Here is a 15345-nt window from a genome sequence, read left to right on the forward strand (position 1 = left end):
ACGATGACCTTAATGTAAACGCGTCAGCCAATGTTATATGACAGGAGACAGGCAGCAACGCAGAAAGCCGCAGAGGAGCGGTACTTACCGTGGTTTTAAACCAGGTGTTGTGACGTAAGAGTAGCAATCCGCGACTTATTAAAAAAAGAACAGAGCAAAACGGGTTTATAATCCACACGGCACGGGATTAAAAATAACAGTTCATCCTCCCTCCGCGACGCGATCTAGTTCGTCAACGCCAGCAAAAAAAGTTGTTGCTAAGCGACGGTCTCTCGGTGTTGGTTGCGGTTTGGGGCTGGCGCATTGATTTTAAAATGAACTGTCAGGTGTGCGATAAATTACAACGGCTCGAAGGCGTGTCGGCCAATCAGCTCTCAGGGTCCGGGACTATTTTTTCGTCATAAACCCAAATAAACCAGCATGGGAGCCTGCAGATAGTTAGCTAAGTACTAAGAAGCTAGCTGGCTATGCTCCTGCGTTAATGTCGTCAGGCGGTTAAGCGGCGGTTTGACTTCCCTCCCCTTTTACAATTACCGTTTTCTAACGATGACGGAGCTTCGTCTGGGGCGCGTTGATGGGAAACATCCGCTGTCACATCCGTACTGCACGAGCGCAGCACGGACGTTATCTAGGACAACAGACATGCTGGCGGTGACTGGACCTCGGTGAGAAACGGGACCTCAGCCAGGTAAACAAAGTGAGGGTGGAGTCTAACTTAGCCTGCGTTGCTTTGGTTTCTAAGTGAACTTAGCCGGTGGGTTTGTGTTTCATTGTGTCTGGAGGCAATATTATACTTTAATTCAAGCTGTTTCAAACCGTGGTTCATATCCAAGGGGATGCGAAACGAAATGCAGCAGCTGCACAAGAAAAACAAAACAAATACACAAATACACAGTAGTGCGTTGTTGTAGTGCATTTTGTCACATGAAAGTAGTTTAACTAAAGTTGTGGGACAGTTTGGTTGTAGCTTTTGTTTTTAACTGAGATGGATTTAATTATGAACTCATTATCCGGCTGATATTTATGCCTAATTGTGGATGTGTTGGTTGATCAGCAGTATATGGGACTATTTCCTTGGACAACACAAGTCAACAACTTTTTTTTTTCTAATGTGATGATTCTGATTCAAAGGTGAACCCTTGTCACAAATTAATTTATTTTTTATTTTTTCATAACCACTAGGAAAAACTAAAGGCAGTGACAGTAATCAGATGAGATGTTTATTCGTCAGAAGAGCATCCATATGTTTAAATACTGCTGCTGGTCTGTGTGGTGATCTCATGTACAGTAAGTGTGACATCCACACGGGCCTACAGTAATAAGACGGCAGATTTTCACAGATGTTACGAGTCTTTCTTGATCTCACCCTGGATCTTATTATTTATTGAGAGACCAATTATATCTGTGCCCTGAATGCATTTTTTTCCTCGCCCTGCTGCTTTCTTTGGTCTGAATCTGCATTATTCTCTCCATTAAGTGGAGAGAGTCTTGTACCGGGAGCAATTCTGTTCCTCCTATTATTGTGCTCACTTTGTCCCATCCATTAAGACATCCCTCAGAGGTTGCAGCCCTCTATTTTAATAGAGCATCCGCTCTTTTTTTATTTCATGTTGTCTCCTTACCCTTAAAGTAAAAGACACTTTGAAGAGTGTCCTTTACACTTCTGCAGTGACTTCTTTACTTCCTGTTTTCCTCTACTCTCCTCACCACAGCACTAATCTGTCATCAGCCCTCTCTCCTCTGTCCTGAGGGTTTGTGCTTTCACTGTTAAATCAGGAAGAGCACGTCTCTTGGTGCTATTAGCCCACTCAAGGCTGCCCACAATGTAGTGATGACCGCACAGACACACACACACACACACACACACACACACACACACACACACACACACACACACGCACACACACAGCTCTGTATTACCCACTTATTGTTCCCTCTGTGGAGGCTTTGTGGGGAATCAAAGTCATCTCAACAGGATACGGCAATAAATCATGTGTACATTTTCAAGCCATCTTTGAAATAAGCTAAACATTTCTTCATCCAAGTAGAAACATGCACATGAATGAAGAAGCCCATCAAGCGAACCAGAAACAACATGCATTCTTGCACGTGCGTCGGTAGGTGTTGTGGAATTGTCCCGGTCCTATCTGAAGTTATTTTCTTGGGCAGAACATTGGTTTAACGCCAACATGTTAAGGTCCCAACCACCACGCTTGCACACATTAAAACCCATAGGGTGCCTTCAATACACATAGGTAGATCATAGCTGATTAGCTCGCCTTACACTTCATCACAATATTCATTGTGAATAATAAAACACCATCAAACTGGAATGTGTGAGACAACAAACACATTATTATTATTATTATTATTAATTGTACAGTGTGTCAGTGTAATCCCGCTCTGTTTAAAGAGCAGCACATTCCGCAGCATTCCTTGCCGAGCTGTTCAGCGGAGTTAAGCTGCGACGCAGGCAGTGAAGGTAATCATATTACGTCCTCGTTAAGCCTGAAAGAGGTGACTAGAATTTTTAATAAGTGTGTTTAAACTCTCTCCCTGTCTTTCTTGTCCCTCTCTCGCTCACTCATCCCCCATCCCCCCCCAGGCCACACATCAGAGCCAACCATGAGCCCCCCACGCCGATCATCGAGCTCCCATGATGACAGGTAATTTCCGGAAGCACTTAATTCCCCAATACATGGCATGGTGGAAACTCATGCATACACTGTGTAGCCAGCAGCAGGGTTGACACATGCTCTCCTGTTATGTATATGTAAGTGCAGTGGGTTACATTGTCACATTTGTCATAATTTGCTCCTTAAATTTGCACTTTGATGGTGGAAGCCTGTCAGTTCTTTTTTCATTTTTAATAATTAATGCAATTCTATATGTTAAATGTTGTATTTTGCTTAATAATGCACGACGCACGTAAAAATAGGACGGAAGCGTCAAATGGTCCAGTTCAGATTTTCATGCGTGACGTGCTTTCACAAATCATCAGTCAAATAATTTATACCCGAGCTGTTTTCTCAGCTGTGTTTGACTCTGTAGACCCAACATCTTAGGAGTTCAGTTTTAATCTCCATTCAAGTCTCTATATGCATGTCATGTTCACTTGGAATCATTATTCACGGAACATATTTCCCTGCTGTGCTTTTCCTTTGAACTTTTCTTTTGTGTCCCTGAATCTCTCTGGGGATTTAGGAACAACATACATGCCCCCTGAACATTGATTATGTTGAGTTCAAAGAGTGCGTTTGTACACATTAGACGACCCTGTAACTGCCTATAGACTTGGCAGAAGATTAACATTATCCTAGTTATGAACTTTTTTTTTCTGTAGACTGGCTGGTATGAGTGTGTCACATCAGATTCAGCAAATGCTCCTAACTTCAGATAACTGTGTAAATGGTGAAACATAATGGATGCCAGCTGTTAAATGAGCGCACGTTCATGATAATTTTAAATTAGCATAATTAATTCATAATACCATATAAGCCTAATATGCATCCTGATTCCTGCCCCACATCGATGTCCTGCTTTCGGTGATCCATAAAGGGAAGTCTATAATGTCTTACAGCGGCAGCAGTGCGATTAAGAAACATGCTAAAGCAAAGGAATGGGGAAAAATAATGTTAATCCTGCGTCACATGAATGTCAAACTATCACTGAAATAAAGAAGAAATGGTTCCATATGGAAAACGTTCAGCCACAGCAAGGCCATCGATGACCCTAATGGGAGGGGGTGGAACTATTTAAGTTGTTTTTAATGTCCAATTGTATTGGCGTATCATTTGAATTGGAGAGTCTGCTGTCCTTGTCATCCAGCAGGCCTTCCACTGAGACCCTGCAGAGGAACAACAGCAGCAACTCTGGCGTGATTCTGGACATCTCGGCACTCAAGATGGCGGAAGTGGACTCGGAGGTGCCTCCTCTTCCACCTCGCTATCGCTTCAGGGATTTGCTGCTGGGGGACCAGACATTTCAGAACGATGACAGGTAGCGTGAAGAACGCTGTTAGTTTATGCACTACACTATATCAGACGCTGCTCTGGGGTATTCCTGGAGGGGGCTGTGTGTGCGTATGTGAGTGTGTGTGAACATACACCTTATATTCCACAGAAGTCCAGGAGTTACTTTGTGCTTCATGTTGTAGTTTCTATTGCTGAACTTGCATTCCACTGAGCTACCTCATCCTCCTCTACCTCGGTTAGGACCCGACAATTCCCAGAATGACTTCTCATGACAACCCCTAGAGATGTGGCTGGTTTTATGTGGAGGCGGATCGAGCATTGGAGATAGAAATGTCGTGAGGTTGGTTTTACTCTTGCGGCTGAATTGGACTGTGGATTGTTTGGAGTGCTGGTTTCTTTTGACCTTGTTTAACTGTCACATTAGTACAGTTTAGAAGGAAACACAAGGCACATTACAAATAGGCATGGGTCTATATGAACATTTCATATCACGATTATCTTCACAATATTATTCAGATAATCATCAAAATGTGCTCAAAACTCTAAAAAAGGCATTCAAACATACTGGTGTCACTTTAAATTTAGTTAAACAAATATTTCTATTGACTCACAGATAAGACACACAACTTCTTTTAGTGAACATAATTTTTAGTGAAGAACAATGAAATCATCTTAAATATGATGATCATGAATGAAATGGTCTATATGGTTGCATGAATAAAGTATAAAGTATACATTTAAAAATGTATTTTTGTATCCTTCATTTTTAAAATCAGGCTCTTACTTGTCTGTTTCAAGTCGCTCGTGACGATATTTACGATTATCCCGATAATTATGGAAATTCACCACGATCTATCATTTTTTATCCCGATGTGCGATAAAATCCTACATCCTCCCATCCCTAATTAGAAGTATTGCTCATATGGTCCGACTGATTACTAAATGTGTTCAATGGATTTCTCCTCAACTCAGAGTCGACTTTTAGACTGTATTTTCCCCTTGCTCTGAACTGAGCATGAAATAGCCCGTCCCTTGGCCCTCGATTGGTGCTACAGTCACTCGAGCGCTGAAGTGTTTGGGAGTCTCCTAAGAGTTGAATTATTGCTACGGTTGGGGAGGCGGACCAAAGAGATGCTGTTTGCTGCCCAAGAGGGGAAGAACGAGCCGAGCATCAACCGGGGCTGAGCACTAGGAGCTCTCCAAGGTGCTGAAATATAGTCATCTCACTGAAGGATCAGCACTCACTGCAGTGTCGGCTTGCAAAGAGCAAACGGAGAGCACTGCTTTTGTCATTTTTCACAGTTGCTTTGGCGGTAACCTTATATCTAAAGCTACCATGATGCTCATTACTTGGACCTCGGATCACATTGCCAAATCCACTCCACTGTGTCTATTTTAAAGGATCCTCTAGAGTCTAGACTTTGCTGCAAAAGTCCAGTATCGGCAGCAGCAAACCTGACTCATTTATAATCAGCCAGTGCTGTTGCCTTGAGCACTAAGGTTAGCAAGCTTCTATTTACCTACTAAATAACCTTCACGAAAGATTAAAATTGCATCCTTCGCATTTAATCTGGCGCGTATTGCAATATGCAGATTTATTGTTTGAGTGATTTCATAAAATATATTTTTGAAATTGTTTCGCACTAGCTTACATAAATAAGCACACTTCATATTTTGTTTTACAGGAATTTCAGGTGATTTTGATATAAAAATAAGAAGAAAATTATATGTTTTCTTATTTGTGAAGATGTGTTATTATATAGGTGCAAACTATGAACAGGGATATGATCTAAAAGGTCTTTTTTGATTAAATCTCTCACTTTAAATATCAATCACTGAAACTTCCACCTCCCTCAGCATTCAAATATTGTTTTTGTTTACCTGTAGAATTGTTAAAGTGTACGGACCTTTGGACCTGATTCTCATGTGTTGTTACACCCTTCTCTTTCAGACCGTTCTTAGATTCACACTCTTAGTGAATAAACATTACATTTAACTGTTTGTGCAGCTGGCCCCGCCTGTAACGGTACTGTTGATCCTTCATTTTATCACTGGTTGATCTGACACACAGCACATGCTGCATGTTATCTCTTGACTCCAGGCTTTTGGTTGTCCGCAGCAGCAGAAGCAGCAGCAGCGGCCATGTTTCAGCAATGAGTCGATCGCCTTCCATCGCTTTTGTGTTTCACAATTACCCTATTGATCTGCCTTTTGTATGACTGGACTGTGACCATCATCACTTGCAAAATGGCCACCATCCTCTCTGTTTCAGTGTCTATTGTTCCGCTCGCTTGCCCGCCGTCTCCAGGGGTCCCCACCGTAAATTGCTGTCAGCGTGTTTTATATCAATGCAATGCCTTTTGGCTACACATAACATTTAGAACAGCAGTCTAGTATTTGACCATTTCCCTCCCCACACATTGCTCTTTGTGCTTTCCCAAGGGATGCGGCGATTTCACTCTATTCCACTACAGACCCTTATGGCTTTGTTTTTCTAGCTGCAGTCTTTTCGGCACTGTTGACATGACAAACGTTTGGAAGCCAAATCAAGCAACACCAACTTAAGGTATAGATTACACTGCATATTACATGGAAATACAGACTACTACATGCAGGCTGTGTCTCATTAGACCTTGAGATCCTGTATATGGCATTGAATCTAATACTTAATATTGCATATGCAGTCCTATATTCACGTGTAAGTGTGTGTGTGTGTGTGTGTGTGTGTGTGTGTGTGTGTGTGTGTGTGTGTGTGTGTGTGTGTGTGTGTGTGTGTGTGTGTGTGTGTGTGTGTGTGTGTGTGTGTGTGTGTGTGTGTGTGTGTGTGTGTGTGTGTGTGTGTGTGTGTGTGTGTGTTCTAAACAAATAACAGCTGTAAACTGTGACTCGTCTCACCCACGTCTGCACATTGTGCATTAGGAAATGAAAGATGCAAAACAAGACAGCACCGTTATTGATCATGCCTTATGGCGCTAATTGCTAGTTTCCGAGCTCTGGAGTGGAAACAGAAGCAGACGATGTCACTGGGCTTTGGTGACGCTCTATTTCTTGGTTGATGATCTTCTGCATGCTCCATGGATTGTGATGTTGATTATTTCCTGTGCTGATGCCTTGTCGAGTGTAAAGGCTCAAAACAAATTAACCCCAGAGGGGGAGGGAGAGCCAGAGCCAGCCCTCCCACCTCCTCCCTCTGCTCCGATGGCCTTTGGCATCTGATTCCTTGCATCTGTCATAGTGAGAGTAAAAGGCAGTGGGCGGAGAGTCCCAGGCAGCGATAACTCAGTAGACATAATAACATTGCTAGAAGGGAGTCCTGTTAGGCTTCAGCAAGAGCAGCTAAAAAAAAGACAGTTTTATCTAGTTATCCAAACCAAATGTCATTTAGAAGTGAAAATATAAGCAGTATCATCAGTCGGGCCCCGAGGAAGTAACCGTCGGCCCATCCACAACACTTTTTGCTTTCACTTGTAGGAGTGGGTGATGGATAAAATCCTCCATCATGCTATGTTATATTATATGTGGGACTGCGATGTATTGAATCCTCTGAAATATCGACGGGGGACTAAAATAACCAGACAAGAGGTTTCTACTGCAGCAAATGAAAAAGACGACGTGTTCAGCCATTTCACGACATCGATGAAATCCCTCATTGCCATAAAGGTTCATTGATATGCAACATCGCCCACAATGGTCCAGTGCACTGCTTCACACCTTTAACTTAACCACACCCTCCGTTAAGGGTTGCAAGTTATGAACAGTTCAGCTGGAGGGTAATGTTCCTTTCTCCTTTGGGAAAAAAATGACATTTGAACAAGTTGTAAAGGCCAAAGTACTTAACACTAATGCAGCATTTCACAAGTAAGAAGCAACAAGTGGAGAAAGGTTAGATTTCTTTTCTTTTCTTTCCCACCGTGGTAACAATCCTGGCAAAGTCTCTGTCAGTTGACAAATGTGTGTAGTCTCACGGTGTGTATTGTCATTGTCATCCTAACCCTACATGGCATTTCACTTCCGGTCCAGTTCCTGTTCACTCTGACCCAGAGTATTCACAGACAAACTTGTTGATTGGATTTGACAGTTTTGGCGTTTTTTGTCAGTCTGCATCATTACGACTCCCATGGGAGAATCTCATTTCGGTGACTGACAGCAGTTTATGCAGCACTTTTGAGGCTTTTGTGGTTTGGAGAAGAAATAACTGTGGGATCCCTAGACACTGTTAATGGACTTAATTAACTAACAACGTACACAGAGTCAGAGACAAGTGTCAGTTTTAACAGCTTTTGACCTATCAATCAGGGAAAATGCCCGAGCTGATGCGCAATTAAGCATGAATAGTTTATACACGTCATTCAGATGGTAAATGGCTAATTTTGCTTCTGAAATGATGATCTAATATCTGCTATCATATCATATATATCATCCTGTGGTAGGTTCCTTCGCTTCGTTGGATCTTTACAAACTGGAAGCGGTCCGAGACCCTCCTTTTCAAGCGGTCTCGGTGTCCGGTTGTTTGGTCCACAACAGGATTCCATTGACAGCTTTCACACCAGCCTCAACCAACTGTACTAACCGTGGGGGCTGAGTTACTTTTAACCGAACCAAACAGGTTTTGTGTGAAAGTAGGGCTGCACAATTAATTAAATATTAATCACGAGTTTGGCTTCTAAAAATGAACGTGATTAACATTTAAAATACACATAGAAACTCACTGCATATGAAATCAAGTGCTTTCTGAACTACCAGGCACCAGGATCAAAATGTTTTCACGTTTGGAGAGCTGCTGTGAAAATGATTCTGCCGTGAGGGCTAAAAAACAATGGCAGAGGACAAAGCCCAACACGGAGTGCTCTTCGTTCACAATGCAAAGGTTAAGTTAACAGCAACGCAGACTTGAAGCCAACCATACTGACCATCTCTCACGGAGGTCGGAGGTCGTTTGGAGGGATGAAAGGGACCAAGGTCGTGAAAGACAGAATTTTCCTTTGCGACAATGGAAATGAATACCTTGTTTGGTTTGCCCAGTCAATACTCATTGACTGTGTTTCTTTGCATATTTTATAACTTACTCCAGTTATAAGTAAGTATCCTTCTGTGCTCAAAGGGTCTGCATGTATTTCTGTTTGTGTGTTTGTGGTGTGGATATGGGCATGCAGTTAGGGGTGTGTGTGTGTGTGTGTGTGTGTGTGTGTGTGTGTTTGCTCCCTCCTTAGCTGTCATTATCTGCAGGGTTGGGTGTAAGAGGGCTGTAATTATGGCTTGGCTGTGTGGGAGGCTGGGTGCTGAAGAGGAGCAATCACACTGAAGTCACGAAGTCTGACAAGCCCGAGTTTATGTGTGTTTGAGTATTGTCTGTGCAAGTGCTTGTGTGTGTGTGTGCGCACCTGTGAGGGTCTGATTATACATCCGAGTGTGTGTGTGTGTGTGTGTGTGTACGTGGGTTTATTTCTCGTTGTGTCAGCCAGCGGAGGGGGGGCCAGCCTCAGTCAGCGTTGGAAATAGAAACGACTAAGCCTCCGAACACTTTTCTACGTTCCGACAGGGGTTGGGAATATGAGAGCAGCAGCAGGAAATTGGTTCCATCCATCTTCTGCATCCAATCTGGTTTGGGTTTTTATTTCTCCTCTAACTCGGATGCTGATGGGAGTAATGTCCAGAGTGAGGAGTGTTAATTGGTCAGTGAATCAGCTCTAAACACCTCCTCGTCAGTCAAATAGTGGCACTTGGAATGGTGACCCAGCACTGACGCATGTTCTGCTGTCGAGCAACAACAAGTTCCAGACACGGATCATTCACTCTTATTGCTGTGAAAATATGCCTTTACAGCAGCACAGAAAGTCTTTGTCTATTGCTAAGTTAAGATTTGAATTAATTCTGATATGTTTCATAAACCACAGTTGTTGATGTTGGAAAAAGCCGCAGGTTTCCCCCAAACAGTATTTTTATGGCAAATCAAAAATGTTATCACAGAACCATGTTGATAAAAATTATACACACTGGCAGCAGCAATGGTTGCATTCGAGGTTCTTGTTCATCATTTAAATGGATAGTGTTATAAAAACGATATCATGATCTATTATTACCTGTCATGTTAATGATTAAATTCTAATAAAACATTGGTGTAGTTTAATGGTAGATTGTTATTCTAAGCATCTCCTTGCAGTCTTCTAGGGAGAAACAAATCTGGTGTTTGCTCTGTAAATGGGGAAGCAAATAAAGTGAACCAGACCGAGCCACTAGGGCTGAAACAGATCTTTTTTTCTCCTTGTATTTTTTTTTAACATTCAAAGCTTCTGTTTTAAATTTCAAATGAAGCTTTGAATGTCTCGCCTCCCTTTGTGTGGGAGAGCAGACAGCAGGGAAAATGTTGTTTTTAAAAGCCAAAACTCCAACAAATATGGATTGAAACGGGACACGTGGGCTTTTCTTTTTCTTTTTAGAAATGATTACAACTTTTTGTATAATTACAACTCAGGACATCAATACAGTTTGAGTTTTGGAGAGAGCGGTTTCTAGTAATGTACACTTGTATGTTGGGCATTTATGAGGACATGGAGAGAAAAGATGGATGTCAAGCTGATCCGTATTAACCTCCAACAGACGACCTTTCATGGCCATTTTAACTTTGTTCTGAATTATGAACCAGCTCAGATGTCACTATGTAGATCAGACTTTCCTGATGCTGCAAGCATCTTCTCCACCAGGAGGAAAGGCAGAGCATGCTCCTTCTGCACCAGCTGCTCCGGCACCGACGTGCGACCCATAACGTTTTGCCAGATGCTCTCCGAGGCCTCAAGCCCATCAAAATGACGGCCGTCAGAAATTTCTGTCATTGTTGTAAAAAAACATGTAGTCAATGACAGTTAACGGGACCTCTGGGCAGCAGCTGTTTGTTTGCACTGATTCTGTGGCAGGAACGACCGCTGGGATTTGATGCTTGAATGATTTTCATCTGCATTTAGGAGAGTGATGATTCGAGAACAAAGACACATGCGGAGATTAGGAACACAGAATCCAGGGAAGGGAACGTGGAGGATGGGAGGAGATGACAGATAGAGAAGGAAGAGAAAGGAGGCGGATGATGAATGAGACTGATAGGATGATTAGGTCCAATAAGTCATGGAGGACTGAACGCTCGAAGGCTGTGTTTACACTGCAGGCCCTCATGCATGATGCCAACTTGCTGCTTATTTTGCATATAGGATTATAGCTTAGCTTTTGTACCACTCTATGTGTGCTCTCTGTTTATACGGGTATTGTAAATATAACGACATTACACTGAGTATTGAATTTATGATAAGGTATGATGGATCAATATTTTGGGTATGAACATATTAACGTTCCACAAATGTCTCATAAAATGTGTCATAAAAAACAATTCTTGTTGTTTTATAATTGCATTAAAAGTGCTTGGTCTCACGTAAAGGTGTGTTCCCACCAAACACAAAGCACATTTTCAGGGCTAACCTCCATGTAGACACCAGCGATGTTTCATCATGGCTGAAAAAAACACTGGGTGCAGTCGAATAGTCAAAAAATAAGGTCCTAACTCCTATTCCTAACTCCTATTCCTTGACCTCTGGGGAAAAGGTCACGGGGTTAAGGAAAGGCGATAGGATAATCCGACCAGACTTTCACTAAGCTACGTCATTATAACGACAGCTGATGATCGGCACCGGCGATTGACGTGCATCTCCGCTGGAGAATCTACAATAATGGCCTACAAAAAAGGCGTCGTCCACTTCTCCACATGTTGGTTTTATAAACAGCTGGTTCACTGACCGGCTTCAGGTCCAGCAGCTCCTCCTTCCTGTTTGACCGTTTGCTTTATTTACATTTCATTTGTGGTTTTAGTTTCGTTTTTGTCAAGTTTGTAACATGAAACGTAACATTAAATAAATAAAAATACCATTCAATTATTATCACTGTCCACACACATTTATCATCACTATTCCAATTACTATATGTCTGCATGAAAGTAATTGTTAAATATGCAAATGTGCATATCGTTTGTTTTCGTGAACGGCCGAGGTGTGCGGCACTTTAAATGTTGCTCTCGCAAAGAATTGTGGGTCGGCGTAATCTCCTTTCCTTTCCTATAGGAAGGTCTGTTGCATCCTATGCTAAAGGAGCTCTGAAAGGAAGCATTGGAGCTCCTTTCCTTTGCATTTAGAGAATCCGAACGGCTCTTATCATGGCGGACACTTGTTTACTTCCGGGTCACTTCTTCAGTTAGGAACCTTCCTAAGAGAAATAGACTATTCCACTGCACCCACTATTGCTGGTTAACTACAGTAAACTGTTTTGTTGTGATTTGATTGCAATAAACAGTTAAAAATGATGCTGAAATAACTACATTATGACGCCAATTAGTATATAGTCCGAAGTCAGGATTTGTTAGTTTTCTGAATGGAGTCCAGATGGATCGGAGGTAGGCTATGCTAACATTGTAGCTGCTCCATCATCACTTAAAATCATGCCATCTCGACATCGTTGTTTATACCGTGGACAGTCTCTGGTTTATACGCATACATGTACACTGCTCAAAAAAATGTATGAACACAGGGTACCTTGTGGCTGTTTTGTGATGCTCTGCTCACATTAATTATATTATTTTTGCACCAAAATTCTTGGATTTTGTCTGAACCAAGCTGCTCTACACTCTTCTGTCCGTCATTTTCCCTGCAGTGCAGAACATCATGCTGTATGATACTGGATTAGTCACAATAATGTTGTACACTACTTTCCCGGATGAATTAAGAGATACTTTGAGTTCTCTATATAGGGTATAATAATTCTAACTATACCTTTGGACAGCACTACAACATGGAGAACTCACTATTTAGTGAGAAATGAGTGATTTCAGACACAGGCTATTAGAATACAGCTTCCCGACGTCCTCCCACTAAAGTCATTGTCGTACTAAAGGCCGGGTGTTGTTACTGGTGACATGCATGCTTCCGGTTAGCGACTAGAGACTTGTGTTCATCAGCAGCAGAGTGGCTGTGTGTCTTCCGCATGCTGCCGCTTCAAGCATCACTGTTGTTATCACGGTGAAGCAGAGGCCCCATGTCCCTTTTGTCACATCGGTCGGGGTAAAGTTTCTCCAGGGATTTGTGCAGCCAGTGAGCAGGAAACTGGAATGTGAACAAGTAAACGGTGAAAGTGAGGGGGAACTAAGGCATTGCATTCCTGAAAAGCTCTATTTGGACAATCCCTGCTCAGATTGGTTTCCCTTTAACACAGTGTGTCGGGATTAGAGAGAGTAGCACAGTGTGCTTAAGATGAAAGCAATGAGCGTTTTATTAGAATTAATATGAAACCACTTTACACAGGGCTCAAGCCTTACTCATGCAAGTGGTTGCCTGGCTGCCACAGAATATATGGATGCCATTTGTAGTCGCCTTATAATTTGAGTAATTATGATCTGGTCGCTCTTTGCAGATCTATGCAGCTAAAGGTCAGTTTAATCATTTCCTGTGCTGTTTCTTTCATATAGCAATATACTGTATATTCCCAATGTATAATATATACAATATCATGCAGCCCTGTTGCCAATTTAAAAAAAAAAAATGGTTGCCAATGGCAACTGCTACTGTTGAGCCCCGTTGTAGCAGCTAACAGCACATAGACTGTATAGGACTAGTTTGTGGACTATTATTTTGAAGCTTGGAGTTTGGCATTATGTTTGTTGTAATTTTTTATTTTTATTTTTTTAATCACAAGCCCTAAAGCATCCTCTGCTTTACTATAAATAAGACCATCGTTTACTAAATGAACTTCATGCTGTATTGAAGAAGACTAGAGATCAAGACCATAAAGTCACGTTTACAACTGAGGGGACTGAGAAGTCAAGTGAGATGCAGGGTCGTTTTCTAATAGACTTCCTACTGGTCATTTTAATGAATGCACGTCAGAACAGGAAGTTGCCGCCTGTGAGCACAGAGAGAGAACTCAAACGTTATGGTAGTAATTAACGGTAGACTGCAAAGAGAGAATTATCAGAGGGGTGCTCAGAGAAGAATGTCTTTTTACCCAAATTTGTTTCTCTTCTGGGGCATTACATTCTTTGGGCCTGGAAATCTCTGGTGCATTTGCTATTCATCCCCCATGCTTTGCCCGTGCCAACTTAATTAGCATCGGTGTAGCTGGCTTGTCAGATCTCAGTAGGCAGTTGTGATAATGGAGGCAAGGGGCCGAGGGAATGTGGAGAGCTGCAGCGTCACATAGAGGATCATTTGAAGCCGCAGTTAACTTGTGGTGTGAGGTGATTTGTATCGGTGTTGCTGAGGAGTTTATTTTGCTTGTTTGTTTTTGCCTCACCAAAGGAATCATGAAACTGTTTCGTTGTCCATATAGCTGCTGTGGTTCACTGATCATGGATCAGCAGCTTCAGTAGAGGCATTGGCTTTTAATCTTTCACCTGCTGTCTGTTCACTGAGACACTATCTAGCAATTCTATCTGTTTATTCAAATACAATCTGTCATCCCTGCTTCTAATATAATATATACTGTAAAAACAAAGCATGATAAAATAGTTTTGTTTGTAAATGATATCTTTGTATCTCTTTGTACATCGAACAGACATTATTCATCGCTGTGTCTGGTGTTGGCTCATTGCTCCTGTAAAGTTCTTACAGCAGAGCTGACCTAATATGGTACTGTATGAATAATATTACATTTGAGTGCAGCTTATGGTCATTATAAGCACATTACTTATTATTATATAACTTTTCTTGTGTGTTTGATATTGTATCAAAGGCCACATGGATTAAAGAAATGTTTTGAATGTTATTTTATATAACACTGACATTCCTCAGTCTAACATACCTTCTTGCCAACACAAGAGACAAATGATGAAATATGTGCGCACAAAAACATTGAATTTGATCCAAATGAGCGTGGTTGATTTATGACAGTAAGCCTCACTTTATCTTTTTTTGGGACATGAGTAAGCAGACTATTATTCAGTTCAGCTACAAGGATCGATACTGGGCAGACTGGGCTGGGCTTAATAACTGAAGAAGAGATCAAATATTATCCATTGATGCCAGTTGTTGCATAAACAATTATATACATGACCTGGAAAATTAAAGCTTACTGTCCTATGTTATGCAAATCAGGATGATCATCACTACTTTCTGGCACAGTGTCATGCTGGGGGCGCTTGTTTTATTCATGAAACAGTTGCACATGGCCTGTTTGTGGCCTAATAAAAGTGCCTGCATGTTTTCAAAGAAGTTTCAAAGGGGAAAAAAACTAAGTAAACCCTCTGACCCCAAAAAGTCACATTCAGGTGTTGTATAGTGTAATATAGTGTAATGCTGTGCACGTCTCTGCTAAAGCTGGAGTTTTTTTATTCTCTCCAAGTGGA

The 15345-nt window shown here is 41.8% G+C and overlaps 1 protein-coding gene across 12 annotated transcripts in view; it reads left to right on the forward strand.

Annotated features, from left to right (window-relative positions):
- The first annotated feature begins 2474 nt into the window (after positions 1 to 2474).
- kcnt1b (potassium sodium-activated channel subfamily T member 1b) overlaps positions 2475 to 15345 on the forward strand; it is a 69045-nt gene continuing 56174 nt past the window's right edge. For 11 of the 12 annotated variants that reach the window (XM_084024312.1, XM_084024302.1, XM_084024309.1 and 8 more), the window contains exons 1-2: positions 2611 to 2666; positions 3829 to 3999. In XM_084024312.1, the coding sequence (XP_083880438.1) occupies positions 2626 to 2666; positions 3829 to 3999 (212 nt within the window). In that variant the 5' untranslated portion in view covers positions 2611 to 2625. Of the gene's footprint in view, positions 2483 to 2605; positions 2667 to 3828; positions 4000 to 15345 lie in introns of those variants that run through there. The other variant, XM_084024301.1, reaches the window with a different exon arrangement.

The sequence above is a fragment of the Eutrigla gurnardus genome, assembly GCF_963514095.1.
Source record: "Eutrigla gurnardus genome assembly, chromosome: 13".
Taxonomy (NCBI): domain Eukaryota; kingdom Metazoa; phylum Chordata; class Actinopteri; order Perciformes; family Triglidae; genus Eutrigla; species Eutrigla gurnardus.